We start from the raw sequence: 26953 nt of genomic DNA, 5'->3' as shown, positions 1-26953 counted from the left end.
TGGACCTGACTTGACCTCGGTGAACAATGATACTTGGCCATGATAGATCCTTCAAAAACTGTTCAAGACTCTAAGAATGCAGCGGAAGAGCCAGAAACACATTTCCGACACACTTGATGACGCAGAGCCTCAGCTAATTCCAGATCGCCGATCCCCAGGTCTTCCGCTCGCAATGCAAATCGACCACCCGGCATGCTTACGGCGGTCTCAGAACAACATGCGCCCAGAACCGTCTCGCCATTTCTCGGTCGCGAGCGACATTCTCTCGGTCTGACCGAGTGCCATAACTGCAAGGCGGGACCAGAAGGCACACCACTGTTGATATTTGGCGCAAGGGATAAATCGAGAGTGGGCGATCAGCGATCCCGGGGTACCTACGCAATGAATGCACCCCTCCGGAGGCGAGGGGGCCAGCCCTGTAGGGTTGGATGCGCACCACCATTCTCGGACATGTGCAGTACATGGCTGGGAGGTGGTGACACTCAAGGGTTTGTCGCCAAGGTTGGATCTCACTGTCGCTGTTCATTACGGCTGAAGGGGAGAGTAGAGAATACTTAATTAATTTGGTATTGAAGCTGTTGCACGACAATTGCAGCTCTCACATGAACCGTTGCGAAGCAAATACAGTCAATTTTGGTGCAAATGTCTTTAGATCATCAACCTCGCAACATTGTCATCATTGGTAATCCATCCTTACCCTCAGTAGGTACGAAAGGCTAACAAGATCTGTAGGTGGCGGCGTGATCGGGTGCTGTACAGCCTACTACATAACCCGACACCCAGCCTACAATCCCCAGAGAGATCAAATTACAATTCTCGAAGCATCAAGCATCGCAGCCGCTGCATCAGGCAAAGCCGGGGGTCTCATAGCGCTGTGGGGTGAGTACTTGAAAAGCTCCGAATGGCAAGGCAGATTTGTACTGACTCTTGCTACCTAGCATGCCCCAGTTGCATTGTCCCTCTCAGCTTCCAGCTCCACGCCGACCTCGCGGCCCACCACGGCGGAGCAGAGAAATGGGGCTATCGGCGGATCCACAGCGCTAGACTCGGTGCTCGGGGCCGGACGCGCTCCGGGTTAGCTTCGGCCTCGGATGCCGGCGCCAGAGGAAATATGGTCATTCCGACGGTGCCGGCGGACTTGGACTGGCTGCACGTTGAGAATGTGCATAGCTATCGGTCCACGGGCACGCCGGAGAACACAGCGCAAGTGATCCCATATGAGTTCACCACGGCCATGGCAGAGTTGGCGATTGAGAAAGGCGCCAATGTTATCTTCGGCCGCGCGACGAGCGTTGATACTGTCAGCGGGGCTGCCAAGTCAGTGACTTATGTTCCAAAAGGCGACAGCGCAAGTGTCACTGTCCCAGCGACAGACGTCGTACTTTGCGCTGGGCCGTGGACGCGAAGTCTCCTCCCAGAGGCGCCAATTGTCGGCCTGCGCCAACACTCAGTCATAATGCGCCCTACGCGACCGCGCCCGTTGTCAGGCTACATGCTCTCCACAGAAATATCTCTTGCGACATCTGGCGTCCGTCGCGCGAAGCATGTCACAGCCGAGATCTTCACCCGACCCAACAACACAGTCTGGGCAGCAGGCGATACCGATGACATATCGTCTTTCAACATCCCAGAGACGGCTGAGGAGGTGCTACCAGATGGAGAAACGTGCGATAATATTCTTTCACATGTAGGCGCCATTTCTGATGAGCTGTGGACCAGTGAGGTGTTGTCGCGACAGGCTTGCTACTTACCCAATGTCGAAGGCGATGTTCCAGGTCCCATTTTGGGCAGCACATCAGCCAAAAGACTATGGATAGCGTCAGGGCATAGTTGCTGGGGGATACAGAATGGCCCGGGAACTGGGAAGATCATGGCTGAGTTTGTGTACAATGGTAAAGCTATGAGTGCCGACGTGAACGAGTTGGACATCAAACACCTCGATGGAGGCGCGCAGGATTGATGGAAAATCCTCAAAGGTCCTATTTTTCCAAGTATCTATATACACACTCATTATTTCGTTAAATCATGATAGCCTGTTTCCCCAAAACTGGTCCAAGGGCAAGTGTCTATGTACAAACCCCAATCATTTGAACAACACCGCATCCCAGCGACTTGACACTATCCTTTGAACATGAGGCGCGGATATGTCCCCTATATGCTCCGTCGTAGTCTCAAACTCGGTCTTCAGTAGCGATATTCGTCTTGCGGCACTACCGCGTTGTCTCTTCGCCTCCAAGGCCAGCACAATGTCCGCATACCCATTCCACGCCGCCCATTTCAACGCCGTAATTCCACGTCGATCTGCAGCATGGATCTGGACGCCGTCGAGAGTCATGAGAAACTCGACCACGTTTATATGACCCTCGCGCGCCGCCCATGAAAGCGGACTTTGTCCGCTGTTGTCTTTCTTGTCAGCATTGACGTCCGATCGTGACGCCAGCAGTCTGACTACAGAGGCGTGGCCATTGTGTGCCGCCCACGATAGCGGTGTGCGATGATCTGCGTCTGGTGTATCGGCACTGACGCCAGAAGTACTCAATAAATAAGCAACAATACCGATATGACCGTTGTGAGCTGCCCATGAGAGCGGCGTTTGACTAAAGTCATCCTTTGAGTCGATGTCAACTCCAGGTGACTCAGCCAGCATCATTGTGATCTCCAGGGTGGTTCTATGACTTTGTGGACGAGTGGTCTGCGAAGCTTGACAAGAAGAGCTGCTCGTCGCCCAGAGTACTGATATGATACAAGAGTATGCTACCCAGGTGGTTGATAGAAGAGTCGTGGAAGAAAAGGACATCGAACCAGAGACATTCCAAGGCCGATTACTGGCTGCTGGTATCTCACGCGAGGAGGCTATAGCTCAAGTTGTTGATGTCATGTTTGCTGGTACCGACGCTGCTGGGACGGCAATGGCGATTCTGTGCTGGAACTTGGCTCAGCATCCCGAGAAGTAAGTCATATGCCCCGTTACCTTTTCAGAGCAGTGTTAACCCTGCTTCAAGATACGACCGCGTTTACAAGGAAGTCATCGAAAATACTGAACTTGACGCCCAATCCCTGCCTTACCTCACAGGTGTCGTTAAAGAAAGTCTACGTCTGTCTATGGCTAACCCAACTCGCTTCCCTCGTATTGTCCCATCTGGTGGAATGCACGTTCCCGGTCTACCCAACATTCCAGCTGGTACCAGCGTCGGCGCCGGCGCATTCATGCTGCACCATAATCCTGAAGTCTTTCCAGAGCCACGTCAGTTCATGCCAGAGCGATGGCTGAATCCATCTCAGGAGATGCTGCGTGATAGCTTCTACTTCGGAGCTGGCTCGCGGCAGTGCATCGCGCGGAATCTTGCGTCTGCTGGGCTTTGGTGGACGGCTGAGGCTCTTATCCGAAGTGATGTCCTTCGGGGTGCAAAGATTGTTCAGGACAAGATTGAGATTATTGAGTGGTTCAATGCAAAGATTGTCGGCGAGAAGATCGAGGTGCATTGGTGAACAAGGCTGGGACACACGCCTGTAAAAGACTCTATATGATGCAGCTTCAAGCTCTGCTTGGTGTGCAAGGTATGAGTTTTTGTACAGGTGGCGGAAATTATTGTCGAAGTTATTATAAACTACCCTCATAAAACACTCAAAGGGTTTGAAAACAAAGTTATGGCCAATTTTCCGACATACTGTAACAGACGATACTTCAGTCATGGACTCGTAAATCACCAGATGATCGAGAGCCTTGGGGAGGCAGACTCAGTCTACACTACGAAGATTCTACATGATAATGAAGCAAACGATAATAGCTTCCGTCTATCTTGGCCCAATTGAGTAAAAGGCTTGGGGCAGTTGATTGTTGTTTACGTTACTCCTCTTGCGCGTTTTTCCTGATGGCAATGATTCTCCAACACCCTGCGGGGGGATAAAATTCAGGACCTTGATCCTAAATGGCAAAAAGATTTAGGCTAACTTAGTGTAAGTTTAGGATATATTTGCTAAGCTTAGGGTGTCTTTGCCAAGTTTAGGATACTTTTGCTGACTTTGTTCTGATACCTTGTATCAAAAGGTCTGGGCTGCGCAACCCGTTGGTCTATGCTATCTTGCCTGTCAACCCGCCCATCCGACCGCTGACGATGAGGATGACTTGGATATCGGAAAAGAGAAGAAGAACCGCCGTATTTCTATCTAGACTATTCCGAAGGGTATCTTCCGAGGAGATTCCCCTACCGCTTAGGATCCTCGCTTCACGCATTAGTAGAGGCGCTCTTCGTTGTTCCTGACCATATCGGCGCTATTGTCTTCAGACATACAGTAGTCCTGTAGCTAAACAAAGATGTATTCTCCGGATCCCCTCTAGCTGGGTTCATCTCTTCTATCTGCAGTCTCCTGTCCACATCAATATCAAAAGGCTTGATGTTTTCCTACTCCCCGAGAGGATCGCATTGCTATTCCATTCTGTTTCATGCATGGTAGATGATCTGTCGCCTCAAACTTAATCCTTGGCGGTGAAGTGGATACAGCGGCAATCTTTGCCAGTGCATCAATGCTTGTGGGACCGTGCCTGTTCGGTGCAACAATTGCCCCGACGTATAGAACCTCGTAAAGAACTTGATACGAAACCTTGACGAGAATTAATAAGAAGATTATGACAATTTCAAAGCGAAACGCTTCGAGGTTTCGGAACGTCAAACATGCATATAATTGACCAACATCACCAACAACTGATCCACGTTGCTCTGAATGTGGCCAATAAAAGCTTGAACACCAACCAACAACCTTTGAAAGCAACACGCTTTGTTCTAACGCTAGCTTATAAATACGGCATAACGTTATCGGCAACGTCACAGAATATTCGATGGGCACGGCTCATATACTCCGCTGAGTAACTCGGCCGTCGGATTAGGACTAAACGATTCATGTACCGAGGCAAAGGCCCCGTCGCCAACTCCACTAGCGGACTTTTCGCTGTAACCTTGTCACGATCTTGCGGAGTGGTCTGTTCTTTTTGTTATGGTGCGAGATTTGCATAGAATTTTATAGAGTTTATATAAAGAGTCGCTGCGCCAGGTCTAGAATAGTGATATCGCCCTACTTCTGCCTTCTTAAGAAACTTAGCAATTATTTACGATCCTTATAATTAATACTTCAAAATGGCACCTGCAAGATACGGAAACGAGGTCGTTGACCCTGCGCCTCTATTACAGCCTCTCGACTATGTTTTCGCTAAGCGACAAGCACCCAACCGCTTTCTCAAGGCAGCCATGTCTGAGAAGCTCGCCACATGGGACCCCAAGGATGTCTCAGCCAGAGGATACCCTACACCAGAGCTCATCACCCTCTACAGGAACTGGGGTGCTGGTGGCTGGGGAACCATCCTAACCAGCAACGTTATCATCGACGGCATTAACCTGGAAGCCCCCGGCAACCTCATTATCCCTGCCGATGAGCCCTTCGAGGGTCGTCGCTTTGACGGCTTCAAGGAGATGGCTACCGAGGCCAAGAAGAACGGCAGTCTTTTGGTCGCTCAGGTCTCTCATGCTGGTCGTCAGGTTGAGGACTGGGTGAACCCCCATCCCATTAGTGCCTCAGACGTTCAGCTCATCAACTCTGGCATGTCTGGAAGGAGTTTCGCTGCTCCTCGGCCTGCTACCAAGGAGGACATCGCCAACATCATCAACGGTTTCGCTCACGCCGCTGAGTTTCTCGACAAGGCTGGATTCGACGGCATTGAGCTCCACGGTGCCCACGGCTATCTCTTGGCTCAGTTCCTCTCCCCTCGCACCAACAAGCGAACCGATGAGTACGGCGGTAGTCGTGAGAACAGAATGCGCATTGTTCTCGAGGTCTTCGCCGAGATCAAGCGTCGTGTGAGCCCCAACTTCATCGTTGGCATCAAGGCCAACTCTGTCGAGTACACGCCAGGCGGTATTGATATCGATGATGTCAAGGCCTTTGCCGTTGCTCTCGAGAACGCCAAGGTTGATTTTATTGAGCTCTCTGGAGGAAACTATGAGAAGTTTGCCTTTGCCCACGAGCGAGAAGAGAACAAGAAGCGAGAGAACTACTTCCTTGTTCAAGCTGAGGAGATCGTCAAGGTCTTGAAGCGTGATACGAAGATCTTTTCCACCGGAGGTTTCAAGAGTATCAAGGCGATGGTTGATTCTCTTCAGGTCATTGATGGTGTTGGCATCGGCCGTGCAAGCGCCCAAGAGCCTAGATTCGTCGAGACGCTTAAGAAGGTCTCGATTCCTGGAACAATGGAGCAAAGATTCGACCACGATGATGTTCTCAAGAGACTTGCTGCAGCTGGAATCCAAATATCCCAGATCGCCAATAACTTGGAGCCTGTTGATTTGAGCAAGCAGGAGAATGCGGATAGTCTGTGGAATGATGTTATGCAGTACTTTCAGCAAGCTGCTCAAGATGCGGAGCATAAGCTGTACAAGTGGCCTGCTCTGTCGCAGGTGGCTCATCCTTATGGAGAGTTGGACTTATGACTAGCAAAAATATGATTTAGCGAATTAGATTAGAAGGATAGCTTGTTGTATACGAATACTTAAAGCCACTTACAACTTTACTACCAGGACGCAACGCTTATAATCTTTGGAAACGCCTGTACGGAGGTCGGCGGATTTGAGTTAAGCTTCTCTCGTAAGCTTAACCCCTGACACTGGCATCGGCAGTCGTAAGACCAGGGGTAATCAATAAGGAAGGTATCATGTCGCCCTCAGAAAGTAAGAAAACACGAGACTGTAGAAGAGGATGCTAAAATAAACTCAGTAGAGGTTCCCCTAAACTTGGGCCAAGTTACCTAAGTCTTTTCATCACTTAGGATAAAAGTCCTAAGTTTTCTTGCCTCGCCTAAGCTCACCCCACTCGCTTTGACCAGTCGCAAGTGCACAGTGACTTCTTCTTTCCTTGTCTTCCAGGGTCATCCATTGACAACTTGCGCCCAAGGCAACGATTTCCTCTTTCTTCTTCCAACACAAATTCGGCGCCATACGGTTTATTCACAGTCTATTATTCGCACTCGTTACGATGGCAGCCATTTATGGAGTTATGACTTTGAATATAGGTGAGGGCAATTCTCTCTCCTCCATCCCTCTCTGCTTACCATTGGGGCTAGTCATTTTCGCCCTCGAAGTATGCTTTTTATCATCAGGCGATTCTCCAACAGCACCGCAATATAGCCTCGTCAACTGGAAACACGAAACGATCGACCTTGTTTAGGGACCAGAGTGCGCGGTCGCGATGAGAGATGTAATACCGGACGTGTACCAATTCGCAATTTCTGGTAACCTACCATCCCACGTATCACGAGCTCGGTCGAGCCTTGGTCTACTATCTGCACCATTCAGTCACTAATTCAAGTTTCAAGGTCTATGCAGAATCAATGAGACGGCGAAAAAGACCTGCGTGGGCCATTTCCCCGGATCGCTCAACCTTACAGAAGCTATTTTCCAAGACATCGATAACTTCAAGCATTGTGAACCCTGGAATGAGACTTTAGAACAACAATGCAAAAAAGCCATCAGCAACCATGTTATCGACTACAAATCAGCAGAAAGTCTCGAGCGCTTGCTGGTCGCGTTCCTCGTCCTTTCCATCCTGACCAACGCGATATCGTTTTACGTTTTAATCAGAACTGGTGCGGTACTCCACGTTTTTACCTCGACAATTCTCGGCTTTGACACTATGCTCCTCTTCACAAGCCTCTCCTTATGTTTTATGGCGATGAGCTACGAAGTTGGTCCGTACGTGGAAAAGATCCCACTGAAAGACTTTTCAGATATACAAATGGTCGGTCCTGGCTTTTGGACATTGCTCGGGATCGTGATTCTGCGGATACTGACGAATGTGAATTTAATCTGGGGCACAATCCCAATAGCGATTCCTGTAGCCTGCGTCTTTTGTTATCTTATACACATGAAGGGTTTCTTCACTCTTGTCAGAAGTACAGTTTTGACGGATCTGTCGAGAATGACCACCACCTGAGGGATGTGTTGGGGGCACGTCATGGTATGTGCGTGTTTGGGGCGATGGCTCTTATCTATACAGAGAAACGCTACACAGCATCCCTTTGAATGCTTTACAAGATGTATAGCTTAGAACATCTCGTACTCAGGGTTCTTCCAATACAATCAAGGTTATTTCAAGGTTATGGGAAATCTCATTCTCAGCCCTCTCTCAAAGCCCAGACTCCTGGTCAGTTCTTCAATCATTCCCATGAACCCAATAGAGTGGAGCGTTCCTGGCATGCACAGCAGCGCTTAGCCAGATCCTTTAACCTGTTTTTTGCCCTGGAATCAGGGACCAAAGCTTAATTCCACAATAGCACAGGGCCATTAAGCCACAATTCCACAAAATTCCAATATTTCAATCAAAGAAACGAGACTATTGAAGATGGTGGCGTTGAGAAATGCGCTGCGTTTGGCTTAGCTTCACTGTTCCGGGTTAGCCCACGTTGGATCTAAGAATTGAAACCGGCCTTAGACATGTTCCAGGCACCAAGCTATTGTTATCAGAACGGCGTCTAGCATTCTAGACCGACATAGCATTCGTAAGCTTAAAGGAGATGGGCAATCTATATATTCGAGCGGATTTCCCTGGAAAAGATGGTGTTCATGGTATGTCACTCTCACGATCTTCGTAACGACTCTCCTTAAAGTGCGCTTTGCACTATCTTCCCTTTCCCTTCCGCGCGGCAACACCGCAGCATTCCTTTCCTTATCTTCCCCTTATCTTTAAAAATTCTCACCATGTTCTCTCCTTGGATCCTCACCATCTTCACGTGCCTGTTCGCCATCGCAGCAGCAGTTCAACCGCCCGCCTACAGCGGCTACACGCGCGTCTGGCAGCAAGATTTCGCAGGCCAAGCCAACACATTCCCCAGCACAAGCACATGGAACATCATCGAGCGCGTAAAGAACTACAACAATGAAATCCAAGCCTACGTCAAAAGCACGAGTGTTCTCCGACAGTCTGGCAAGAACACGCTGCAGCTGATTCCCCAGTTCTCAAGCAAGACAAAAAAGTGGACGTCTGCTCGTATTGAGAGCACGTATACCCTTACACCCAAGCTTGGAAAGATCACTAGAGTTGAGGCCAGTTTGCGTCTCGGGGGTAACTCGGCGAGGAGTAAGCAAGGAATTTGGCCGGCTTTTTGGCTTCTTGGTGATGCCATTCGAAATGGGGTTGAGTGGCCTGCTTGCGGAGAGGTTGATATCATGGAGAATGTCAACGGGCAGAAGATTGGCTACGGTGCTGTTCACTGTGACCAAGCACCTGGTGGAATCTGCAATGAGCCTAATGGTATTGCGTCGAATACTCCGCTCCCTGATAGCAAGTATCACGTCTGGCGGGTCCAGTTCGATCGACGAAGCAGCAATCTGAGATCTCAGTCTATTACCTGGTATCTCGACGGAACGGTCTTTCATCGTGTTACGGGTGCTCAAATTGGCAATGCCACGGTTTGGAAGAGGCTTTGCCATAGTCCCATGTTTGTTATCTTCAATGTTGCCGTTGGTGGAGATTGGGTAAGTTGAATAATCCGAAGAAGAGAGACGTTGACTAACAAGATTGTAGCCTGGCGTTCCTAACTCCAGCACTAAGGATGGAATTGGAAACCATATGGAAGTTGAATATGTCGCTCATTATGTTTCGAATTAGTCGAACATTCAAGGTTTAGATCTCTTTTATCTTCAGATACCAATAATGAAACTTGGCGTTACGAACATTCGTGTCTTGGTGTGAGGGCGCCAAACACCAAGCGACGTTACTATCACTGAATTTCAGCCTTCAGCATTTTCCGCGTGGTGAGTACGTAATGGGGCATTAAGCTATGTATATGATACAACTCCCGTGGCGTGTTACTATTCTCCCACGACACTCAACTTCGGCGTCCCCGGCCCCGAACTACTCCTCTTTCTCAACTTCCCCCTCTCCGCCCTCGGCGTCGCATCAGCACCCGGTTGCGACGCCGACCGTCCTCCACTCTTACCAAACAGACTTCCCAGTCTACTATGTCTCTTCTCCCTCTCCTGATCCGTCACCGCAGGGCTACCTGTCGTGTTTCCCATGTTGAACGGCGGGTCATCGTATTGAGCATCGGGAATTGGCGGCCTTTCGGGCGATGGCCCGGAGCCTTCTGGTCGTGTTAGACGGTATTCGTTTGGGTGGTAGAATGTGCGGTTGTCGATCTCGTAGCGGCCTGCGTCGATGGCTGCCTGGTTCTTCTCGATTGCTTGGGGAGTGCCACCGAAGTGTTTGTCGACGCTGGAGTTCAGTGTCCCGCGAAGAGTTTCACCGGCGCCCTGTAAAGCTCGTCAGTATCGATTGAGGCGGGTCAATTGAATGGGACTTACATGAATACCAGCAGCAGCGGACTTCAAATTCGCAATAGTCGATTTATTAGCAGGTCGGGAATAATTCACTGCAGCAGGTTTATCCCCAGGCGGGGGTGGAGGCGGAAAAGCGCCTTGGCCAACTTGTAAAGGCGCTGGAACGAATTCTGCTGAGCGTCTGGAGTTTCGCTCTGGAATTGCGGGTGAATTGTTATCTGAGCTGGAAATTTGAGAGGGGATTGGATCGCGGGGTGGAATTAGGCGTCGGCCTGGAGTCTCTAGACTCTTGCGACGTGCTGTTGGGGTAATCGGGGATGGTTCAACAGGCGTGGGCGTTATGTGCGGTACCGGCTCTGGCTGTGTTACACGCGGTGGATGCGGGGATGGTGTGACGTCTTGGTTGCTGACGGTTGGTAGCTCCATGACAGGATGAGGCTCCTCAATTGTTTGGGTTGTGCCATTGGAGTTTGTGACCGTCGTGGTAGTAGTCGTAGTAGTTGTTGTCGTTGTAATTGTCTGTCCGGTATTTGGATTGGTCACCGTCTCTCTTTTGATCGTCGGGCTGGTGTAAGAGTCTGGTCCTGAACTTGGGTTGAGGTTTGGGGTAGGCGTCGCGTTGTCTGGTGTCTTGCCTGGGCTCAATCCACTGTTACTCTTTGTGTTGCTCAGATCACCCTCTGTGGTCATTGAGTTGTTGGGTTCACTGCTTCCGTATGTCGAATCGCCTGAAGTCTCTGCTGTTTCTGGGACCTGAAGCTCTTGACTCTTGCGCTTGTCTTTGTCCTTCTCCTTGTCCTTGTCTTTTGAAGAGCTAAAGATCTTCCATTTTGACCGCTTCTCTTTGTCTTTGCCAGAGGCGTGATCATCCTGTATCGACATTGTGAAGGTGAACAACTGTAAGAGTGAACAATTATTGAGGGTTTGACAAAATTGGATTGACGAAACGGCGAGATAACGGTTCAAATGTCAATCAGGCTTATCGAAGGATGGACGTTGCAGTATGACGAAGGGTAATGAGGTCATTTAACCATGTCGCAACTTGGAACCCGTCAGCCACCGCTGATCACCTCTTGGGAGCTGCCACTAACGCGCAATGACTACTCCATGACTTAATAGTACATTGATCTTGCTGCGAGACCCTGTGGCGTGAACTTCCTGGAGGTGAGCCCAGCCACACATCCATCATTTCTGGTGACGAGTATTTCGCAAGTGGCGGCAGAGTTGGGAGTAAGATCTTAACATTCGAAAAGACGTTTTTGGGCGAGCTCCTGTTAAGGTTATATCACAACGTTTCAACGAAGTCATCGTCTTTTAAAACCAGTTTTGTCCAGAGGCCGCCCAATGCTAACATTGATCGGATGATCGCCACAATCGATGCGACTGTGTAATCCAGGACCCCTAGATCTCGCATAGTATTCGTATTTTGACTTTGACAATCTTCCGCGTTGCCAAGACATCCACCTGAGTGCATCTACCCTGCAATGGATATTGGACATTTGGCCTGGTCAAGACAGCTTGCCAAGAACACTAAATGGAGGTAAGCTCCAGCGGGGACATTTTGTCTATCACTTCTTTTCATCCAGTTTTCATGAGCCTTTCGTATTCATACAAGCCTGTCAAACCTTGCAGGCCATGATCGAAACATTAGTGCGGACTGTAATTTACGTCTGCAATGACCTTTTTCTTGACTACCACTAATAATCAACCAAAACCCATCTGAAATAGTGTTGTTCTTTTTCATCTGATACGTAGAAGTCTTTGTAACAAAGTAATCTTGTCAATGGCTGGTTCTTTAGGGCAACAAAGAAAACAAAGGACCTTGATCCTAAATGGCCGATACTGAAGCAAATTAGCACAATTTTAGAGCATCTTCAGGACACCCTTTGCTGAGTTTATTTTGGCATCCTCAATTAAAACCTGATGTTTTCTTTCCCTCTGAGGGGGTTCTCTGGAGTTAGGGCTTTGGTCGGCCCTCTTGGGCAGCTGGACAGTTTGCTGTGATATTCTAAGCTTACATCAAGAGAAATGCTTTGCATAAAAGTCCCTTTTTCGTGTCTCGACAAGTGCATGTGCTCACAAAGACCTGGCGGGACAAACGATCTACGAGTTACATCCAGTATTTTGACGAGAATTAGTTCAGGGGCTTAGGGGACAACAGCATTCAATTTTAGATATTTCCTATCAGGTTGAGCAGCCAGACTAATAGACACTAACTCGCAAAGCGTTAAGCTTCTCATAATATTGATGTAGTCCTTCTGATATCACAAAGAGCTATAGTCTTCATAAGCAATGTGCAACGCTTCAATGCCTTTCTTTCAAAGCTCCCAGACGCCTCCAAAGAGCTCCTCCTTCGAATCGTTGACAACCCATGGAACAACACAAGCTGTCACGGCACTGCCAAATAAGTTGCACTGCCAGGAGTACTGTGCGACCTAGCTGCAAGTGTCAGAGGGTTGACCTCCACCATTTTTGAACAAACGGGTCGAACACCACAGTAACCATTGGCAATGCGACCGCAAGGTATCTGGCACTGGCAGAACAGAGTAAAAGCTGCAAAACAGCCTCTGAATCTTTCTGAGAATGTTTAAAAATTCTACCGTATAAATTCCCACCTCTTCTCCAACAACTTGGACTGTTTCCTTTGCTCACCACAACAGTCAACCATTCCATCCTTCACCCAACCTTCTATCAACACTACTCTTACTCACAATAACCTTCCATCTTCCCTCTAAAGAACACCTGCCGTCTCAAAGCACTTCACAAAGCTTTCATCCCATCCGACACCATACAATATGTCACCTCTCTACACCAAGTCATAGGCCCCAACTCATAAGGAGATCATCGATAGCGGTGGATCGACCCTCGACACTACTTTTGACACTCAGTTGCCCAGCTCCTTTAAGGGAGAGGGCTACTTTCCAAAGGAGGTTGCATACACTACCGGCATGCACCACTGGTGCGAGATTGCTGATACCTCATACCAGACTACGGATGAACTCAGCATTATTAAGTCTACTGCTTCCGATGTCGTCAAAGATATACCAGCTACCGGTGCTGTCATCATCGATCTTGGAGCTGCCAACTCCCGAAAGTTCGTCTCCTATGTCCAGGCTTTCATCGAGCAGGGCAAGCCTTGTATCTACATCGCTCTCGACCTCTGCAAGGAGTCTCTCACCAATCATATCAACAAGTCCGCCGCTGACTTCCCCCAAATCACCTGCATTGGCCTGTGGGGTAACTTCATTTAGGGTGACAAGTACTTCGCTACTCTCCCCAACCCCCGTATCTTCCTGTCTCTGGGTTCCATCTTCTTCAATGCCCCAGATCAGATGTGCGTTGATCGATGCAATGAGTTCTCCAAGCATCTCTCTGGATCCCCCTACTCAAAGTTAATTGTCGGTCAGGATGGTCCCTCCGGCACTGAGGCCTCGTCCGCTCATGCTGCCTACCAAACTAAGGCATACGATGCATTCTTCATCTCTTACCTTCAGGGTATTCAGACCTACGCCGACATTGACGCCAACCCTCGCATCGCCTGGACTTACGAATCAAAGCTTGACAAGTCCATGCACTACTTCAAAGTAGTCGCTCAGCACGACATGGTTTGTCACCGCCACAACGACCTTTTCATTCAGAAGGGCACGGTCTATACCATGTTTCCCTCTTGGAAACGTGGAGAGGCCGAGATCCATAACATCGCCAAGGCTCAGGGCCTTGACGTCAAGACTCTCGGCAAGGCTGAGCACTCTGGCATGCGCCAGTACTTGATCCAGCCTCGCATTTAAGCTTCATGGATAACCAACACTTCCCCATCTTTCGTTTTCTTTTCTGTCACGGTATTTCGGTCGGAGTCTAGGCTAGACATGAAGAAGTCACAAGACAAATGCGCAAGCACGGCAACGAGGAGTTTAGGATGTTGAACTTGGACATGGGTAGATGTTTGGACTTTTAGGTCCGGAACTTCTTGACTGCTGGATAAGTACACGGATAGACAGCTAGATCTTTAAACTCAGAGTCCCTCCTGAATAGATACATGAGATTCAGGCATAATAATTCCCAACTTGCAATTGTGAAATACCCCACTGGTAACAGCTCGAAACTGACACATATTTCAAAAATGTGTGCAAATATTTTTTACCTCTAGGGATTTCGAACTGCTGCGCACTCACCATCAGCACGTACGTGATTGCTATTCACAATTCCTGGCATCAATGCCATGTTTTATCAGCTCCCATCTTGAACGACGTCGCTAGATGACGTAATCATCTGGTGGAGTCAAAAACAATGCCATTCTTGAATCTGTAACTTAATCCTTTCCCGTCAACAGCAAACCTTACGATCCAGCCAATCATGTCAAAACGAAACCTTCTCCTATGTTTCGATGCCTTTGGAACCCTAATTAGACCTGTTCGACCAGTTGCGCAACAGTACGCAGATGTTGCTCGCCAATGCGGTTTCACCAATTTCGACGACGATGAGCTACAAGCCGCTTTCAAGTCGTCCTTTAAACAGGAGTCCAAGAAAAATCCGAATTATGGAAAGGAGACGGGATTAGGAGCGACGAATTGGTGGACTAACGTTCGTGTGCGGGAGCTGGATGAGGCAAAACGACGCTAATATTATTCAGGTTATTCGTAATACATTCACGTCTTTGGCGAAGGATGACAAGCCCTTACCTAAAGACTTAGCACCAAGGCTGCTACATCGATTCGCATCAAAAGAAGGTTACGAGACTGAACCAAGTCTCGTTGAAGCATTCAAGAAGTTGAGGCGAAACCCGCCTCAAGAATTTGACAGTTTTGTCATTGGCGTTATTACCAATTCAGATGATCGAATTCCCAGCATTCTTTCATCCTTAGGTCTTGCTGTGAGCCCATTGAGATATGGGACCACATCAGATCTCAACAAACTCAACGATAAGACATACGATATCGACTTCCACTGCATGTCATATGATGTTGGTGTTGAGAAACCGGACAAGCGAATCTTCAGCGCTGCAGAACACATGCTCGCCCAGACCATCAGCGCTCGTAGAGGAAAGACCTTGAGCGAATCTGAAGGAGAGACAAGTAGATGGCAGAAGGTGTATGTTGGCGATGATTATTCCAAAGATGTGCTTGGATCATCGAATGCAGGTTGGAACCCCGTGTTACTGGACCCAAAAGACGAATGCGACAACATCGCCGATTTGAAACATTGGCGGTCATCACCAAATGAAAGCCCCGAAGGAAAGGTTTGCAAGATTGAGGATCATCCAGATGCGACGTTAGATGGAGTGTTTCAAGACCACGACGTTGCGACTGTTCATTCAATTCGAAATCTTCTGTCCTGGCTGTCAAGATAAGGTTGGGAATTGCAACAAATTGTTGCACGCGATATCGACTAGGAATAACGACATAGACTATTATGATAATATTGGCGCGATCCATCGCATTTCATTCAGAACTTTTGGATTAGCTCGTCATTACGACCCAGTTGCTTAATTAGGCTCGCCGAAATGATTCATCCCTCATCATGCCAAAACGGGACACCACCGATTAGCCAGGGTGGATCGCGATAATACTGAACTGCGAAATATTTATACCTCTTTGTTCCCGTGATCACACTTAAACTCACATGTTCTATCCAATTTGTGATTCCCGCTAAAGTCAGTCATGGCCGCCATCAACATATCAGTCATCGAAGCTCACCGCCTCAACATTCCTACTTCTCAAGAACAAGCCATTCCTTTATCTCTTCTTGACAGCACAACCGCCAACTTCTCCAACGCCAGCGCTATATGGCTCTTTGAAAAGCCCACTCGCGATGACTTCAACTTGGCCTACCATCTACGCGAATCGCTAGCTCGGACTCTTCGTTTCTACCCTCAATGGGGTGGCCATCTGAAGGCTGTCAAATCAACAGATGGCACCGTTTCGCCAGAAGCAAAGTCATTTCCACCTCATGCTCGGCGGTTTGGGCGCCTCTATGCGCATTATGGGACTGATAATGATCCTGGCGTGGAGTTTATTCATGCCAAATGCGATGCAACGCTTGAGTCTTTATATCCCGCAAACAGGACTTCAAAGCAGACTTTCTGGAAGTGCGACTCCAGTGTCTTTCAGAAGTTCGTGGCCCTTGTCACGATTGCTCAGCCACTAAGGGATATAGTGAAGGACAAAAATGATCAACTATATCCTCTTCTCGCCATCCAAATGACGGAATTGTCCTGCGGCGGCTTTGTCCTTGCCCTCAATGGTGCGCATCCTCTTGCAGATGCCACGACTCTTCTGGCTTTTATCAAACACTGGGCGAACGAAAGTCGCCAAGGTTTAGGAAGCAATCCTCCTGCCTCAATGCCTGTATTCAATCCTGCTCTCATAGACAATCAAGCGACCGGAGACATCAATGCCAACGAACCAGACTTGGATATCATACAGCGAGCAAGGAGTTTACCAATGCATAGATATGACTGGTGGCATCAAGACTCGACGCCTCCTTGGCCGTTCAAGATACCTTCGCCTTTCGATAAACAGAACCTTGAGCCCGTCGGCAAACCTATGCCATGGGCTGAATGGAATGTTGCCGAGTCTGTTTCAAATTACGTTGTTCACTTGAGCCAAAAACAGGTGATATGTCTTTGGAAAAGGGCGAAGGAGAACTCGTCGCAGAAGTTAAGTCAGCACGATGCAATACTATCTCACATTTGGTCCTGCATCGCTCGCGCTCGCGGCCTTGAAAAGGACACAGACCCAATTTACTGCGATCTAGTTTACGGCGTTCGCTCGTCCTTCCAACTCAAAGAAGACTTCTTCGGATCTTCAGTCGTGATGATGAACATCGAACTCCCTGCCTGCCAAGTTGCCAATCCATCCAGCATAACCCAAGTAGCAACTCAAGTCCGCAACACACTCAAGACTATCTCCGACCCTTCTAACATGGCCGCCCATCTGCACAGCCTAGCTTTTGAAAAGTCTCCTCAACGGATATGGCAAGCATTCTTGGGTCGGCGGCATATATTGGTGACGACTTGGGCACGAGCGGGGATATATGATGTTGATTTTGGGTTTGGATCCATGTGTCGCTATGCTGAGGGCGTAGTTCCGGAAATGGATGGAAATGTGTTGATAAAAGAGGCATCGGGTCCTCTGGGGAAGTACTGGACGGATAATGGGGTTGATATTTCTATCCACATCAGGACAAAAGATATGGAGCGGCTTAGAAGGGATCCGCTTCTGTTTCCCGCCGATGCTTGAACTCGGAACACTTTCGTACTCTGATAGTCTGGAGCTTCAGACTCGGAACTACTACAGTGAGGAGTTTTCGCAATCGATGCTCTCACCCTCCCCGAAGCATGAGCCCCATGGTCATAAAACCAGGGTCGGTTTCCTCGCAATATTAACACGCGAAGTATTCACCATGGTTACCCAGAGTCCAACAACTACGTATTCTCCGGCATTCTAAGTGACGAAATAAGGAGCTTATTCTTGCTATCCAAACCCCGGTAAATGTTGCAGTTTGACCCCTGTTTATCTTGATCTAGATATGACGGGCAGTTTCTGTTCGTTGGACCAACATAGAGCCTTGGGCACTCTGCCCCACCCACAACTAAGGTAGTATTTACAAGTCTGCAGGCAGCCGCGCGCTTTGGGAATTGCCTGGCTCAATGGAACTCTCCTCTGCCATCCTTCTTCAAAGCCCATCTGTGCATCGATTGCGATCATACAGACCGCTTTTTCTTTTTCGTAGACCACAATGTCATCTCCAGATTATGTTGGGCTAGACCGACTTGATGGCTATCATTACGATTCTTTGTCTCTAGCCCTCCGCAATGTTCTTAACACTGATATTGCGCTTACGACCTTCGCACAGATTATTGACGGTTTGCCGACCGCTGATGTTGCCTGGGACCGATATTCAGCCACATATGAATCTTCTCATCCTATAATCAATCACAAAACGCTCTGCGAAGGAGCATTCGAGAAGGCCACAACTTCCCGTGCACAGTTCTCTATGGCTGACGTGATGGTTGATCTGGAGGTATGCTCTCCCATAACTCTCAGTCATTTGTTCTATTTGCTAACATCCTAGAGAAATTGAATGCGTATCAAAACGCGAAACCTTCCTCTCGTTCCTTTCAGCTACGACTGATTGAGATGATTGCGTGTGCACTACATCAAATCGGTGTTCGACTGTCACAAGTAGAGAAAGTCCACGACCCTGCTACAACTGCCGGTCATGATATTGAGTCTACCATTAAGTGGGAGCGACCTCCCGATAATCTGTGCCGCTTTCCACCAAAGCCGACAATGTTCATTGCGACTCAGTTCACTGCTTATGACCGGTACCCCAACGGTGTCCATGACATGGTTGGATATTGGGCAGAAAATCGCATCCTAGGCGGAGTAGCACTTTTTGACCATTCACAAGCATGGACGAATGACGACGAGCCCAACGTTTACTTTCAGTGTTCTCGCGGGAGAGTCACGTTTCGTGTCTGTCAGCTTCTCGATATTCAGCAGTCGGCCTTGATATCATTTCTTCTCGCAGATACCAAGGATGCCCGTACCGAGTGTCCTCTCCCTATCTTACCAACCTCCGAAAACAGAGTTCGGATAGACCCAGGAGACGCCATTCCAGTTAACAAAGTTTATAGAGACATTTGGGAAAGGAAGCTTCCCCCAAGGCGACGGAGAGCGCCGCGGCTGGAACGCCCTAAGACATCTTTAGACTATCCAGAGTTAGATACTGATGCAGATATTAAGCGCCTGTTAACAGAATGTAAAGCGTTGATGATGGACGAACCGCGAGGATAACTTCAGTGTGTTAATTTCAAAGGTCATGAACAGCGAAACTTTGACCCGAGATAGAAATACAATAATTTTTTTCTTAAAAGCAAACAAACCAACTAATTGCGGTCAACTTTCAGGAAGGGAGATACCGATTCGCTGTCAGATTTCTCGTCTCGTGGTTGGTTGTTCTACGTCACCACCTCAGCTTATGTCTTAGCTCTCCTCACTTCAGCCCTCAAAATGTCTTATCTCCTCGGAGTCGGTCAGACTCAACCTCCTCCATGATGAATTTGTGAAATTTGCTCTGGAATACCATGGTTCTTCCTCAGGGGGCAACGGAGGTAGGACCAGAGGGCGATCTCGTTCTCTCATCAAACATGTCCTATGGGAATCAACTTCAAAACCCAGTGTGTGTCGATGCGAGTCGCTGCCGCCTCTGCGGCTTCCCTATTGAGGGACAAAAAGATACGATAATTTCCTGTAAATTCGAAACATTAATTGGCGTCTCTGGGATTTGGCTAACCAGCTGTAGTGACTCCGGATAATCAAGTATCATGGCCGTTCAATATCTATTACGAGAAATGTTATGCGCCTCTTCACGTCGATATGTCTCTCAGAATCTCCTTCCAGCACTGCGTCTATCCATACTGTACCCATAACAAGGGACTCGCAATCGCTTTCCATGCACGGTGCGTTGAGATGACCGTTCCTTTTGGAACTCCTCTTCACGAGTACAGCCTTGCTACCGAGCACTCTTATCCTCATGCCTCATTGAATTATGAACGACGGAGAGGCCGTGTTCGGGAATTGATAGAAGGTGCCCTGCGTAAAGCATATGGCAAGCTGTCGCCAGAACTTTGGCACCTTGTGTCCGATGACGACGAGTTGATCAGACTTTATGCCATAACAGAGCTTTCTCTTCAGCGTCGCAAGACTGAGTGGTCTGTTGATCCGTCGGTCCCAATGTTGACCACAGTCGTCAGAATGGATGGCGTTGAATATGTCGGGACACTGACGAATTCTCCGCGCATTGCGAATCGGCAGACTGAGAAATTGATGAATTCGTCAATTTCTGGAAACCTATACATCTCCAGTGACCACCTGGGTATCAGACAAGTCATTGCAGTTCCAAACGAAGACACTTCAGATACTGCGTATCCAGCCTATTGGCAAACAGTATCCGCGAAGCAAATGCTTACTTTCCATGGGGATGTAAGTCCTCAAGCATCCGCTGTACCAGAAGCTAACTCAGTACGCATAGGGCCTCAAGCTTCGGACGCTATTGACTCCTTCGATTTATCCTCGAGTTCTTTGGCCTCGTCCAGTAGCACCGTTTGAACTCGGCTCAATGACATTTTACTATGCTGGCTGGGGCGAAGGGTGTCTTGAGGCCAGGTTAAGAACACTGACTTTCAATGAACCTGGTACAACTGGATATTCCGTCTGTTGGGCCAACGACGAGATGGTCTCAATCCATGTTCATCGCAACATGGAACATCACGAAGCCGACCGTACACTAATGGATGAGCAATCTGATTATAAATACCGAAGTCACCTCAAGTGGACATACTATCCCATTCAAAAAGATGAGTTCGTTCAAGAGGTCTGGCTTCGAGGGTCCGAGAGATATGATACAACCAGACCCCTCCCATCTCAGGGTGAAGGCGGGTTGCGATATCATTTTTCGACACCATGGGGTCTACAAAAATATAAAAGACCCAGTGACATAGCTCTAGCGGTAAGATTTCCCATCTCTCTCAAAGTCAATGAGTCGATCAGCTGACAATACCTCAGCTTGTCATGAGCCAAGGCCGAAATATTGTTGCCGGGAGTTTCCCAGATCATCATGGACAATATACGCCATATTCGAACTACCGTCACTGGAACCTTATAGCGAAAACACCCGTGAACACTCCACGTCGAGTCTTCTTCTCTCCGTCAGACCATGGAATTCCTCTGATAGCTACACAAGGAGTACTAGACAACCATTTTGCCGCCCCTTCACCGAGACAAACACCGCTTGGTACCGTGCCACGTTTCAACCCGCTTCATACTCTACACTATTCTTCCTCGTCCTTGGAGAACATCACAGAAGTTCTTGTCTGCAAGAGTGAGAATGAGAAGGACATGGGTGTGATTCGACAGTTTGATTTGGAAAACAGCCGTATGGTTGAAACTTCTTATAAGAAGGTCGCTGGGTTATTGCTTCGGTACGCTGATGGTAGTGAGGCTAGCGTTGGGTGCTTTCGGTTTGACTGGGCTGAGACACCGCTTACAAGAGGCGATTCAAGGGGACTCTTTGTTGGGACCAGGCCGGGAAAGATCGTGCAGATACCTCCGCATGTAGCTGCCGTCAGTACTGCACCTCCAGAGGCTGAAGGAGAATTTACTTGGATGGAGATGCCCTGGACTGGAGTACTTGAGTGGTGGTTTAACCCTGATAGCCTGGACACTAGCCTCACGCATATCCTTTAAGCAAGCGAAATTGACGGCATAGGGAGAATTTAAACAACAGAAGGACATTTCTCAATCAATATTGTCGTCTCTTGAGTAGGAAACTTGCCTTATAGGGAAATGCTCCGAATTCTGGTTGTCAGCTGACATAAGACGTGAAGCGCACTCTGGTTTCGCTTCTTCGCTGACTACCCCACAGGTTACCGTTTGCTTCCTATAAATTCTCTCTTCAAAACCATTCTCTTTGTCTCATAATACCAGAAAGAAAGAAATTGCCGAAGTAGCTACCATGTCTGAACTCGACGTCCATAGTTTTTACCGCATCTGGTTCACCTGGGTTGACCCACTGACTGTGCTTCCAACCGTCTACGCTCTTATCTTCACCCCCGAATTCATTCTCGATGGCCTCATTCCACTGAGCATGTCTGCGTATAATCCAGACCAGGCCTTTTTATTCCACCAACTCGCTGCACTATTCGCGTTTGTCGCCATCATGCTGGCTGTGCTTCTGAGAGTCAGCTCCGACATCAAAGTATGGAGAGTTGTCATTGGCGGCGTGCTTCTCATCGACATTGCCATCTTGATGAGTGTCTTTGTCAGCATGAAACAGCAGGGCCGTTCAGAGCTGTCAATGTTCAGATGGCAGGATTGGGGGAACTATCTGTTCACTGGTTGGGTTGCTGTTGTGAGGGCTTTGTTCTTGGCTGGGGTTGGAGTTGGTGGTGTGAACAAGGGAAAGGTGGCTTGAATACTCACAATGGCATTATCTTCTTATTTCATTGCCAGTTTAAGTCACGGTATCGGATATCTTGAGGGCTGGGCGAACGTCAGATTGTTGTTTGGATGATCCAGAGTACTTAGTGTTCTGCGAACAAACAGCAGTACATAGAAAAGAGTCCCTGATTGAATTCCAGGACATGTGCCAGTGCCAAAGATACAGTGAAACTGAAGAACAGTCACGCAAAAGCATCCCAGTTCCACTGTTCAATCATCGTATATATTCAACTCTTTATCTCGTCCCTCTCAGTCATTTCTTTCTCTGTTACCAACACTCACATCCAGATTTCCATCGACTGCTATCACACACAACTTGTCAACACCAGTACATACTACCACAAACATTCACTATATCGGCTTGCTTGTTTTACTTCAGTCGTATTCATGGTCTTTGAGATGCCCAAGCGCGACCGCGATGACGACCGCTGTGAATGTCGTAATCGCAGCGACAGCCTTGAGCGTAAGAATACCGCTCGTGGCCGCGAAACCTACGATCACAACATCAACCCGACTCTGATCTTCGGTCTAGACCGCCTTCGTGATGGTCTCGACCTTGTCTATGGCCGCAACACCTTCACTGTCTTTGGTGACATCATGCAGCTTACCGTCCGGGTCCATCTTCCCAAGCCTGAAAACTTGATCGCGCGCCTCCAGGATGAGGGCTATCTTCGTCGCGTGCCAGTCGAAGTTCTGCCTCGGGCTGTGAAGGATCAGATCAAGGCGAATGGCTGGTACCAGATGCGGCCTCATGATCAGGAGGAGCCTTATCAAGGGTAAGTTGTTGGAGGTGAGTGTCGATGACGTCTAGGGACTCGCTTTTAGCTGAACCGGGTTTTGATGAGGATTGCTTGAGACAGACATCCGATGGCCGAGATACAAAGGGCATGGTAAGTGACATTTCTAGAGTTTTGACATTCTGAACGGACCGATCTGGAGTAGGACGATGGGCCGTGGAGTATAACAGTAGACAGAGAGCAGAATTGACATCTATGATACTGGACACCATTTTGACAACTTGATGAAACAATGTGACGTGCCAAACCTAAGACTGAATTACACTAACTTCTATGACAAGCTGCCATTAAAAATAAGTAAATAACACCAGCAATCCTTGGTCTGGCGTCGCGAAAACGCATGGGTGGTGTATATAAACACCACATCGTGACGCCTTTGCATCGTCTGGTCCTATAGTTTAGTGGTAATGACGTCGGATTTTGATACCCTCAGAAGCCTTCCGAAGACCCCGGTTCGAACCCGGGTAGGACCTCGCTTTTTGCCTGTGCTCCTCGGTACAGCAAATTGAGTATTAGACTTGTTTTAGACCCTGCCATCTTATCGAAGGTCCTATAGTCTAGTGGTTAGGACGTTGGATTTTGATCACCCTTCAAATTCTTCCGAAGTCCCCGGTTCGAACCCGGGTAGGACCTCACCTTTTGGCCATCAGTCAGTCACTCTATCTCTTTTGCCTCACGTCCAACTCTTTTTGCCGAAATGAATTCCCTCGTTCTGTAAGCATAGGTTCTCGCGTTCTACTCGAGAGCGTCGTCGAAAGTTCTCAGCTTGGGGCTGTCATGGAATGTCCTCTGTTACACAAGTCCAATTGCGACTGTACAGCATGAATTGAGGCTTCAGCCATAATATCATTAAAAGTTACGTATTGCTATCTACTATTATATACGATCCAAAATGCGCATCAATTGGCTCACAGCTTAAAAGGGCACGGGAACGTTGCGCTCGAGGTATCCAAGGAACTTGGGGAGACGACGCTTTGAGGGAGCATCAGTAGATCGCTGAAGATCCTCAATTGCGCTAGCCCACTTGACAAGCTCAGCTTCAGCCCACGCAGTCTGCATGATTCCGAGACCGAAGGGCATTCCAGAGTCCTTGGCGTAACCGCCAGGGATGGTGATGACGGGGTAACCGGCCTGGGCAGCGATCTGAGGAGCCTGTGCGACCTGGGGAGGGACGAGGAGACCGGAGAGCTTCTTGCCCTTGTAGGTGAGAGCATCATTGATACCCTTGCGGCAAGAGGTCTGGCAGAATTCGAGGGCTTGCCAGTATTTCTCGTCTTGGATGCCCTTGGACTCGAGAGAGGCGAGGAAACCGTCTTGGCCGGAGGCGAAAGCGGGAATACCCTTGCCGTTCTTATACGGGTAGCCACCCTCAACGCCATCGTACTTCTTGTTGAACCTGGAACAGTTAGTACTACTTAGACGATTAAGACCCAGCGCACTTACTTGACGATGTCCTCAAGGTTGCGGACGTTGGTGTTCTTGACCTCGCTAAGGTAGGTCTCAATGTTGCGGTAGAAGTCGACCTTGATGTAGGTATACTCAGACTCATTGGGGAATCCTCGAGTAGTACCGTAATCCCAGTTCCATCCATCAGGACTGACGATGGTCTCGTAGTTGGTGATCTCAGTGCCATTGATGATGGTGGCCCCAGCAGACTTGATCAAGTCAACAAGCTCGAGAAGCTGAGACTGCATGTCCTCATCTGCAAGGGCCCAGAAGCTCTTCCAGGGAAGACCAAAAGTAGCGCCCTTGAGAGCCTTCTTATCAGTGAGGTACTTCGCATAACCACCCTTGGGGGTCTTGTTCTTCTGACCCTCGGTGTAGTTGTCGCGCTTGTCAATACCGTAGATGGCATCAAGAACAAGAGCAGCGTCCTTGACGTTTTTGGCAAAGCAACCGACAGAGTCCTGGTGCTCACTCTCGGGAATGACACCAGCGCGAGAAGTAAGACCAACAGTGGGCTTAATACCAACGAGGGCATTGCGGTTGGCGGGGTTAATCACTGCGACATCATCAGCGCAATCCACAGCATACTGCTTCAACAAAACTCACCACTGCCATCGGTCTCAGTGCCCAGAGAAAACGCAATCACATTAGCACCAACACCAACACCACTGCCAGAAGAGCTACCACCAGGGTTAACAGTCAAGTTGTAAGCACTGCGAACCTGACCACCGCGCCCAGAGTAACCCTCGGAGTAATCGTTGCTGCGCATATCAGCCCACTCGCTGAGAGCAGCCTTGCCGAAGAGGACGGCGCCGGCGTCACGGAGCTTCTTGACGACGTGCGCATCGCGGGGGACGACGTTGCCGAGGAGCGCCCAGCTGCCGGCGGTGGTCTCGAGACTGTCCTTGGTGGCGATGTTGTCCTTGACAGTGAAGGGAATGCCGTGCAGAGGACCACGGCATTTGCCCTTTGCGCGCTCGGCGTCGCGCTCTGCTGCGATGGCGAAGGCATCGGGGTTGACCTGGAGAACAGAGCTACAGAATGTTAGCTATGTTCAAGGTATCAATTGCATCAATTGAGCATGCAATTGGTCATTTAAGTCGACTTACTTGAGGTACTCCTTAGTCTGATACGTGCGCATGAGGTAGCAAGTCACAAGTTGGACAGAAGTAAGCTTGCCAGCCTTCATAGCATCCTGCATCTCCGTGAAAGTAGCCTCCTCAAGCTTGAAGCCATTGCAATCAGGCATAGGGAACAAATCAGGCGATCCGGCATTCTTCTCCAAAGGGATCATGTTGGGCTGGATCGCGAACAGAGGCTCATTCTTGGACTGCTTAGGTGTAGCGCTCACGCCCTGGGCGATGAGGCCCGTGGCCAACGACAACCCGAGAAGCTTCATGGTGAATAGGACTTGATGAGCAACAGAAAGGCTGTGGTTTCAGAGCCAAGAGAGGGAGGGAATAGAAGCTGTTTTGTTTATTCCCTAGACAGGTAAGGTAAGCTATGCACATTAATTAATTACTTACTACAAGGGTGCCCGCCTCAGCGGCGAACTTGGGAATCGGCGAAGACGGAGGCTGCGGGAGCACATTCGGCCGCTAGACAACGTCAACTGAACTAAACAGAAAATGTCATGTCATGGCCTTGCATTCAATTCAATTGCCCATGTCATGTCACTGGTTCCCTCGCATCCTTAGGAAAGATTACCACGGATCAGTCAAGCCGGGATGGGCGGGGGGAGTCAAGCCGGGGAGGGGGACCCTGACAGAAGCTTTTAGCGGACTGCGCCGCTAAAGAATTTAGTGGACTGTGGTTTACGGTAGGCCTAAACTCGATCGAGGCATTGTCAGGCTTGAAAAGTCGCGCAGATTGATAATGGCTCTCCATATTCGGGTCGTTGATGCCGTGTTTGATGGAGAAGATGAAATGAATATGGAAGGTGAACGTGTTTCTGTTACGAAAGAAGAGATGAATCCTTCTAGAAGTGGGATTTGACGTGCATGTAATTATTGTGCATGCATTGAACTTGGGAGGATGGTGACAGTTCGCATTGAAGATCGTGTTCCAGCTTGTCGGGAGACAGGCCTCAGGGCCTCAGGGAGATTCTAATATGAAACCAGGTGCCGAAATAAATTGGTCAAAAGGCTCGCTAGAATATAGTAGACTTACCTAAGAACTTTTGTCACTTAGAACGGAAGTCCTGGTTTTTCTTGCCTCCCCTTCCATGGCAGAGAGGATTCAAGACTCGAACAACGAAGAAAGTAGTAAAGAGGCACAGAAAATGATTCAACTCATGTTATTCCAACATCACCGTATCGTAAAAGAGTATTCATAAAGAAGAAGAATAAAAGTCGCTCGATCACTGCCGACCTGAATGTCATCGCTT

The 26953-nt window shown here is 48.8% G+C and overlaps 14 protein-coding genes and 2 non-coding genes across 16 annotated transcripts; 13 read left to right on the top strand and 3 right to left on the bottom strand.

The window, feature by feature from the left end:
• Positions 1-642: 642 nt before the first annotated feature.
• Positions 643-1960, top strand: FPRO_13406 (uncharacterized protein; the record flags this gene model as incomplete). The annotated part of the gene is made up of 3 exons (XM_031222854.1): positions 643-706; positions 784-879; positions 939-1960. 3 exons carry the CDS (start codon positions 643-645, stop codon positions 1958-1960), a joined length of 1182 nt encoding a protein of 393 aa, XP_031088272.1.
• A 123-nt stretch (positions 1961-2083) lies between these two features.
• FPRO_13405 (uncharacterized protein) lies at positions 2084-2650 on the bottom strand (the record flags this gene model as incomplete). Its single annotated transcript, XM_031222853.1, has 1 exon — positions 2084-2650. One exon carries the CDS (start codon positions 2648-2650, stop codon positions 2084-2086), a length of 567 nt encoding a protein of 188 aa, XP_031088271.1.
• An 88-nt stretch (positions 2651-2738) lies between these two features.
• Positions 2739-3489, top strand: FPRO_13404 (uncharacterized protein; the record flags this gene model as incomplete). Its single annotated transcript, XM_031222852.1, has 2 exons — positions 2739-2950; positions 3003-3489. 2 exons carry the CDS (start codon positions 2739-2741, stop codon positions 3487-3489), a joined length of 699 nt encoding a protein of 232 aa, XP_031088270.1.
• Positions 3490-5132: 1643 nt separating this feature from the next.
• On the top strand, positions 5133-6479 carry FPRO_13403 (uncharacterized protein; the record flags this gene model as incomplete). Its single annotated transcript, XM_031222851.1, has 1 exon — positions 5133-6479. The coding sequence occupies one exon, from the start codon at positions 5133-5135 to the stop codon at positions 6477-6479; it is 1347 nt and encodes a 448-aa protein (XP_031088269.1).
• A 2262-nt stretch (positions 6480-8741) lies between these two features.
• FPRO_13402 (uncharacterized protein) lies at positions 8742-9651 on the top strand (the record flags this gene model as incomplete). Its single annotated transcript, XM_031222850.1, has 2 exons — positions 8742-9518; positions 9568-9651. The coding sequence occupies 2 exons, from the start codon at positions 8742-8744 to the stop codon at positions 9649-9651; spliced, it is 861 nt and encodes a 286-aa protein (XP_031088268.1).
• A 203-nt stretch (positions 9652-9854) lies between these two features.
• Positions 9855-11204, bottom strand: FPRO_13401 (uncharacterized protein; the record flags this gene model as incomplete). The annotated part of the gene is made up of 2 exons (XM_031222849.1): positions 9855-10295; positions 10347-11204. The coding sequence occupies 2 exons, from the start codon at positions 11202-11204 to the stop codon at positions 9855-9857; spliced, it is 1299 nt and encodes a 432-aa protein (XP_031088267.1).
• Positions 11205-13654: 2450 nt separating this feature from the next.
• FPRO_13400 (uncharacterized protein) lies at positions 13655-14110 on the top strand (the record flags this gene model as incomplete). Its single annotated transcript, XM_031222848.1, has 1 exon — positions 13655-14110. The coding sequence occupies one exon, from the start codon at positions 13655-13657 to the stop codon at positions 14108-14110; it is 456 nt and encodes a 151-aa protein (XP_031088266.1).
• A 565-nt stretch (positions 14111-14675) lies between these two features.
• On the top strand, positions 14676-15669 carry FPRO_13399 (uncharacterized protein; the record flags this gene model as incomplete). The annotated part of the gene is made up of 2 exons (XM_031222846.1): positions 14676-14903; positions 14953-15669. 2 exons carry the CDS (start codon positions 14676-14678, stop codon positions 15667-15669), a joined length of 945 nt encoding a protein of 314 aa, XP_031088265.1.
• Positions 15670-15979: 310 nt separating this feature from the next.
• FPRO_13398 (uncharacterized protein) lies at positions 15980-17560 on the top strand (the record flags this gene model as incomplete). The annotated part of the gene is made up of 1 exon (XM_031222845.1): positions 15980-17560. One exon carries the CDS (start codon positions 15980-15982, stop codon positions 17558-17560), a length of 1581 nt encoding a protein of 526 aa, XP_031088264.1.
• A 499-nt stretch (positions 17561-18059) lies between these two features.
• On the top strand, positions 18060-19120 carry FPRO_13397 (uncharacterized protein; the record flags this gene model as incomplete). Its single annotated transcript, XM_031222844.1, has 2 exons — positions 18060-18344; positions 18398-19120. The coding sequence occupies 2 exons, from the start codon at positions 18060-18062 to the stop codon at positions 19118-19120; spliced, it is 1008 nt and encodes a 335-aa protein (XP_031088263.1).
• Positions 19121-19702: 582 nt separating this feature from the next.
• FPRO_13396 (uncharacterized protein) lies at positions 19703-21571 on the top strand (the record flags this gene model as incomplete). Its single annotated transcript, XM_031222843.1, has 3 exons — positions 19703-20308; positions 20358-20834; positions 20891-21571. The coding sequence occupies 3 exons, from the start codon at positions 19703-19705 to the stop codon at positions 21569-21571; spliced, it is 1764 nt and encodes a 587-aa protein (XP_031088262.1).
• Positions 21572-21839: 268 nt separating this feature from the next.
• On the top strand, positions 21840-22298 carry FPRO_13395 (uncharacterized protein; the record flags this gene model as incomplete). Its single annotated transcript, XM_031222842.1, has 1 exon — positions 21840-22298. The coding sequence occupies one exon, from the start codon at positions 21840-21842 to the stop codon at positions 22296-22298; it is 459 nt and encodes a 152-aa protein (XP_031088261.1).
• Positions 22299-22711: 413 nt separating this feature from the next.
• On the top strand, positions 22712-23104 carry FPRO_13394 (uncharacterized protein; the record flags this gene model as incomplete). Its single annotated transcript, XM_031222841.1, has 1 exon — positions 22712-23104. The coding sequence occupies one exon, from the start codon at positions 22712-22714 to the stop codon at positions 23102-23104; it is 393 nt and encodes a 130-aa protein (XP_031088260.1).
• A 404-nt stretch (positions 23105-23508) lies between these two features.
• Positions 23509-23594, top strand: tRNA. Its single transcript is given in 2 exon segments — positions 23509-23545; positions 23560-23594. It is a non-coding gene; the product is annotated as a tRNA-Gln (tRNA).
• Positions 23595-23667: 73 nt separating this feature from the next.
• Positions 23668-23754, top strand: tRNA. The gene is given in 2 exon segments: positions 23668-23704; positions 23720-23754. It is a non-coding gene; the product is annotated as a tRNA-Gln (tRNA).
• Positions 23755-24036: 282 nt separating this feature from the next.
• Positions 24037-25966, bottom strand: FPRO_13393 (uncharacterized protein; the record flags this gene model as incomplete). The annotated part of the gene is made up of 4 exons (XM_031222840.1): positions 24037-24517; positions 24565-25123; positions 25174-25601; positions 25677-25966. The coding sequence occupies 4 exons, from the start codon at positions 25964-25966 to the stop codon at positions 24037-24039; spliced, it is 1758 nt and encodes a 585-aa protein (XP_031088259.1).
• Between the last annotated feature and the right edge of the window lie 987 nt (positions 25967-26953).

This window comes from Fusarium proliferatum, assembly GCF_900067095.1.
Source record: "Fusarium proliferatum ET1 genome assembly, contig: FPRO_scaffold012, whole genome shotgun sequence".
In the NCBI taxonomy this organism is placed as follows: Eukaryota; Fungi; Ascomycota; class Sordariomycetes; order Hypocreales; family Nectriaceae; genus Fusarium; species Fusarium proliferatum.
This window is presented reverse-complemented; position numbering and strand designations above follow the sequence as displayed.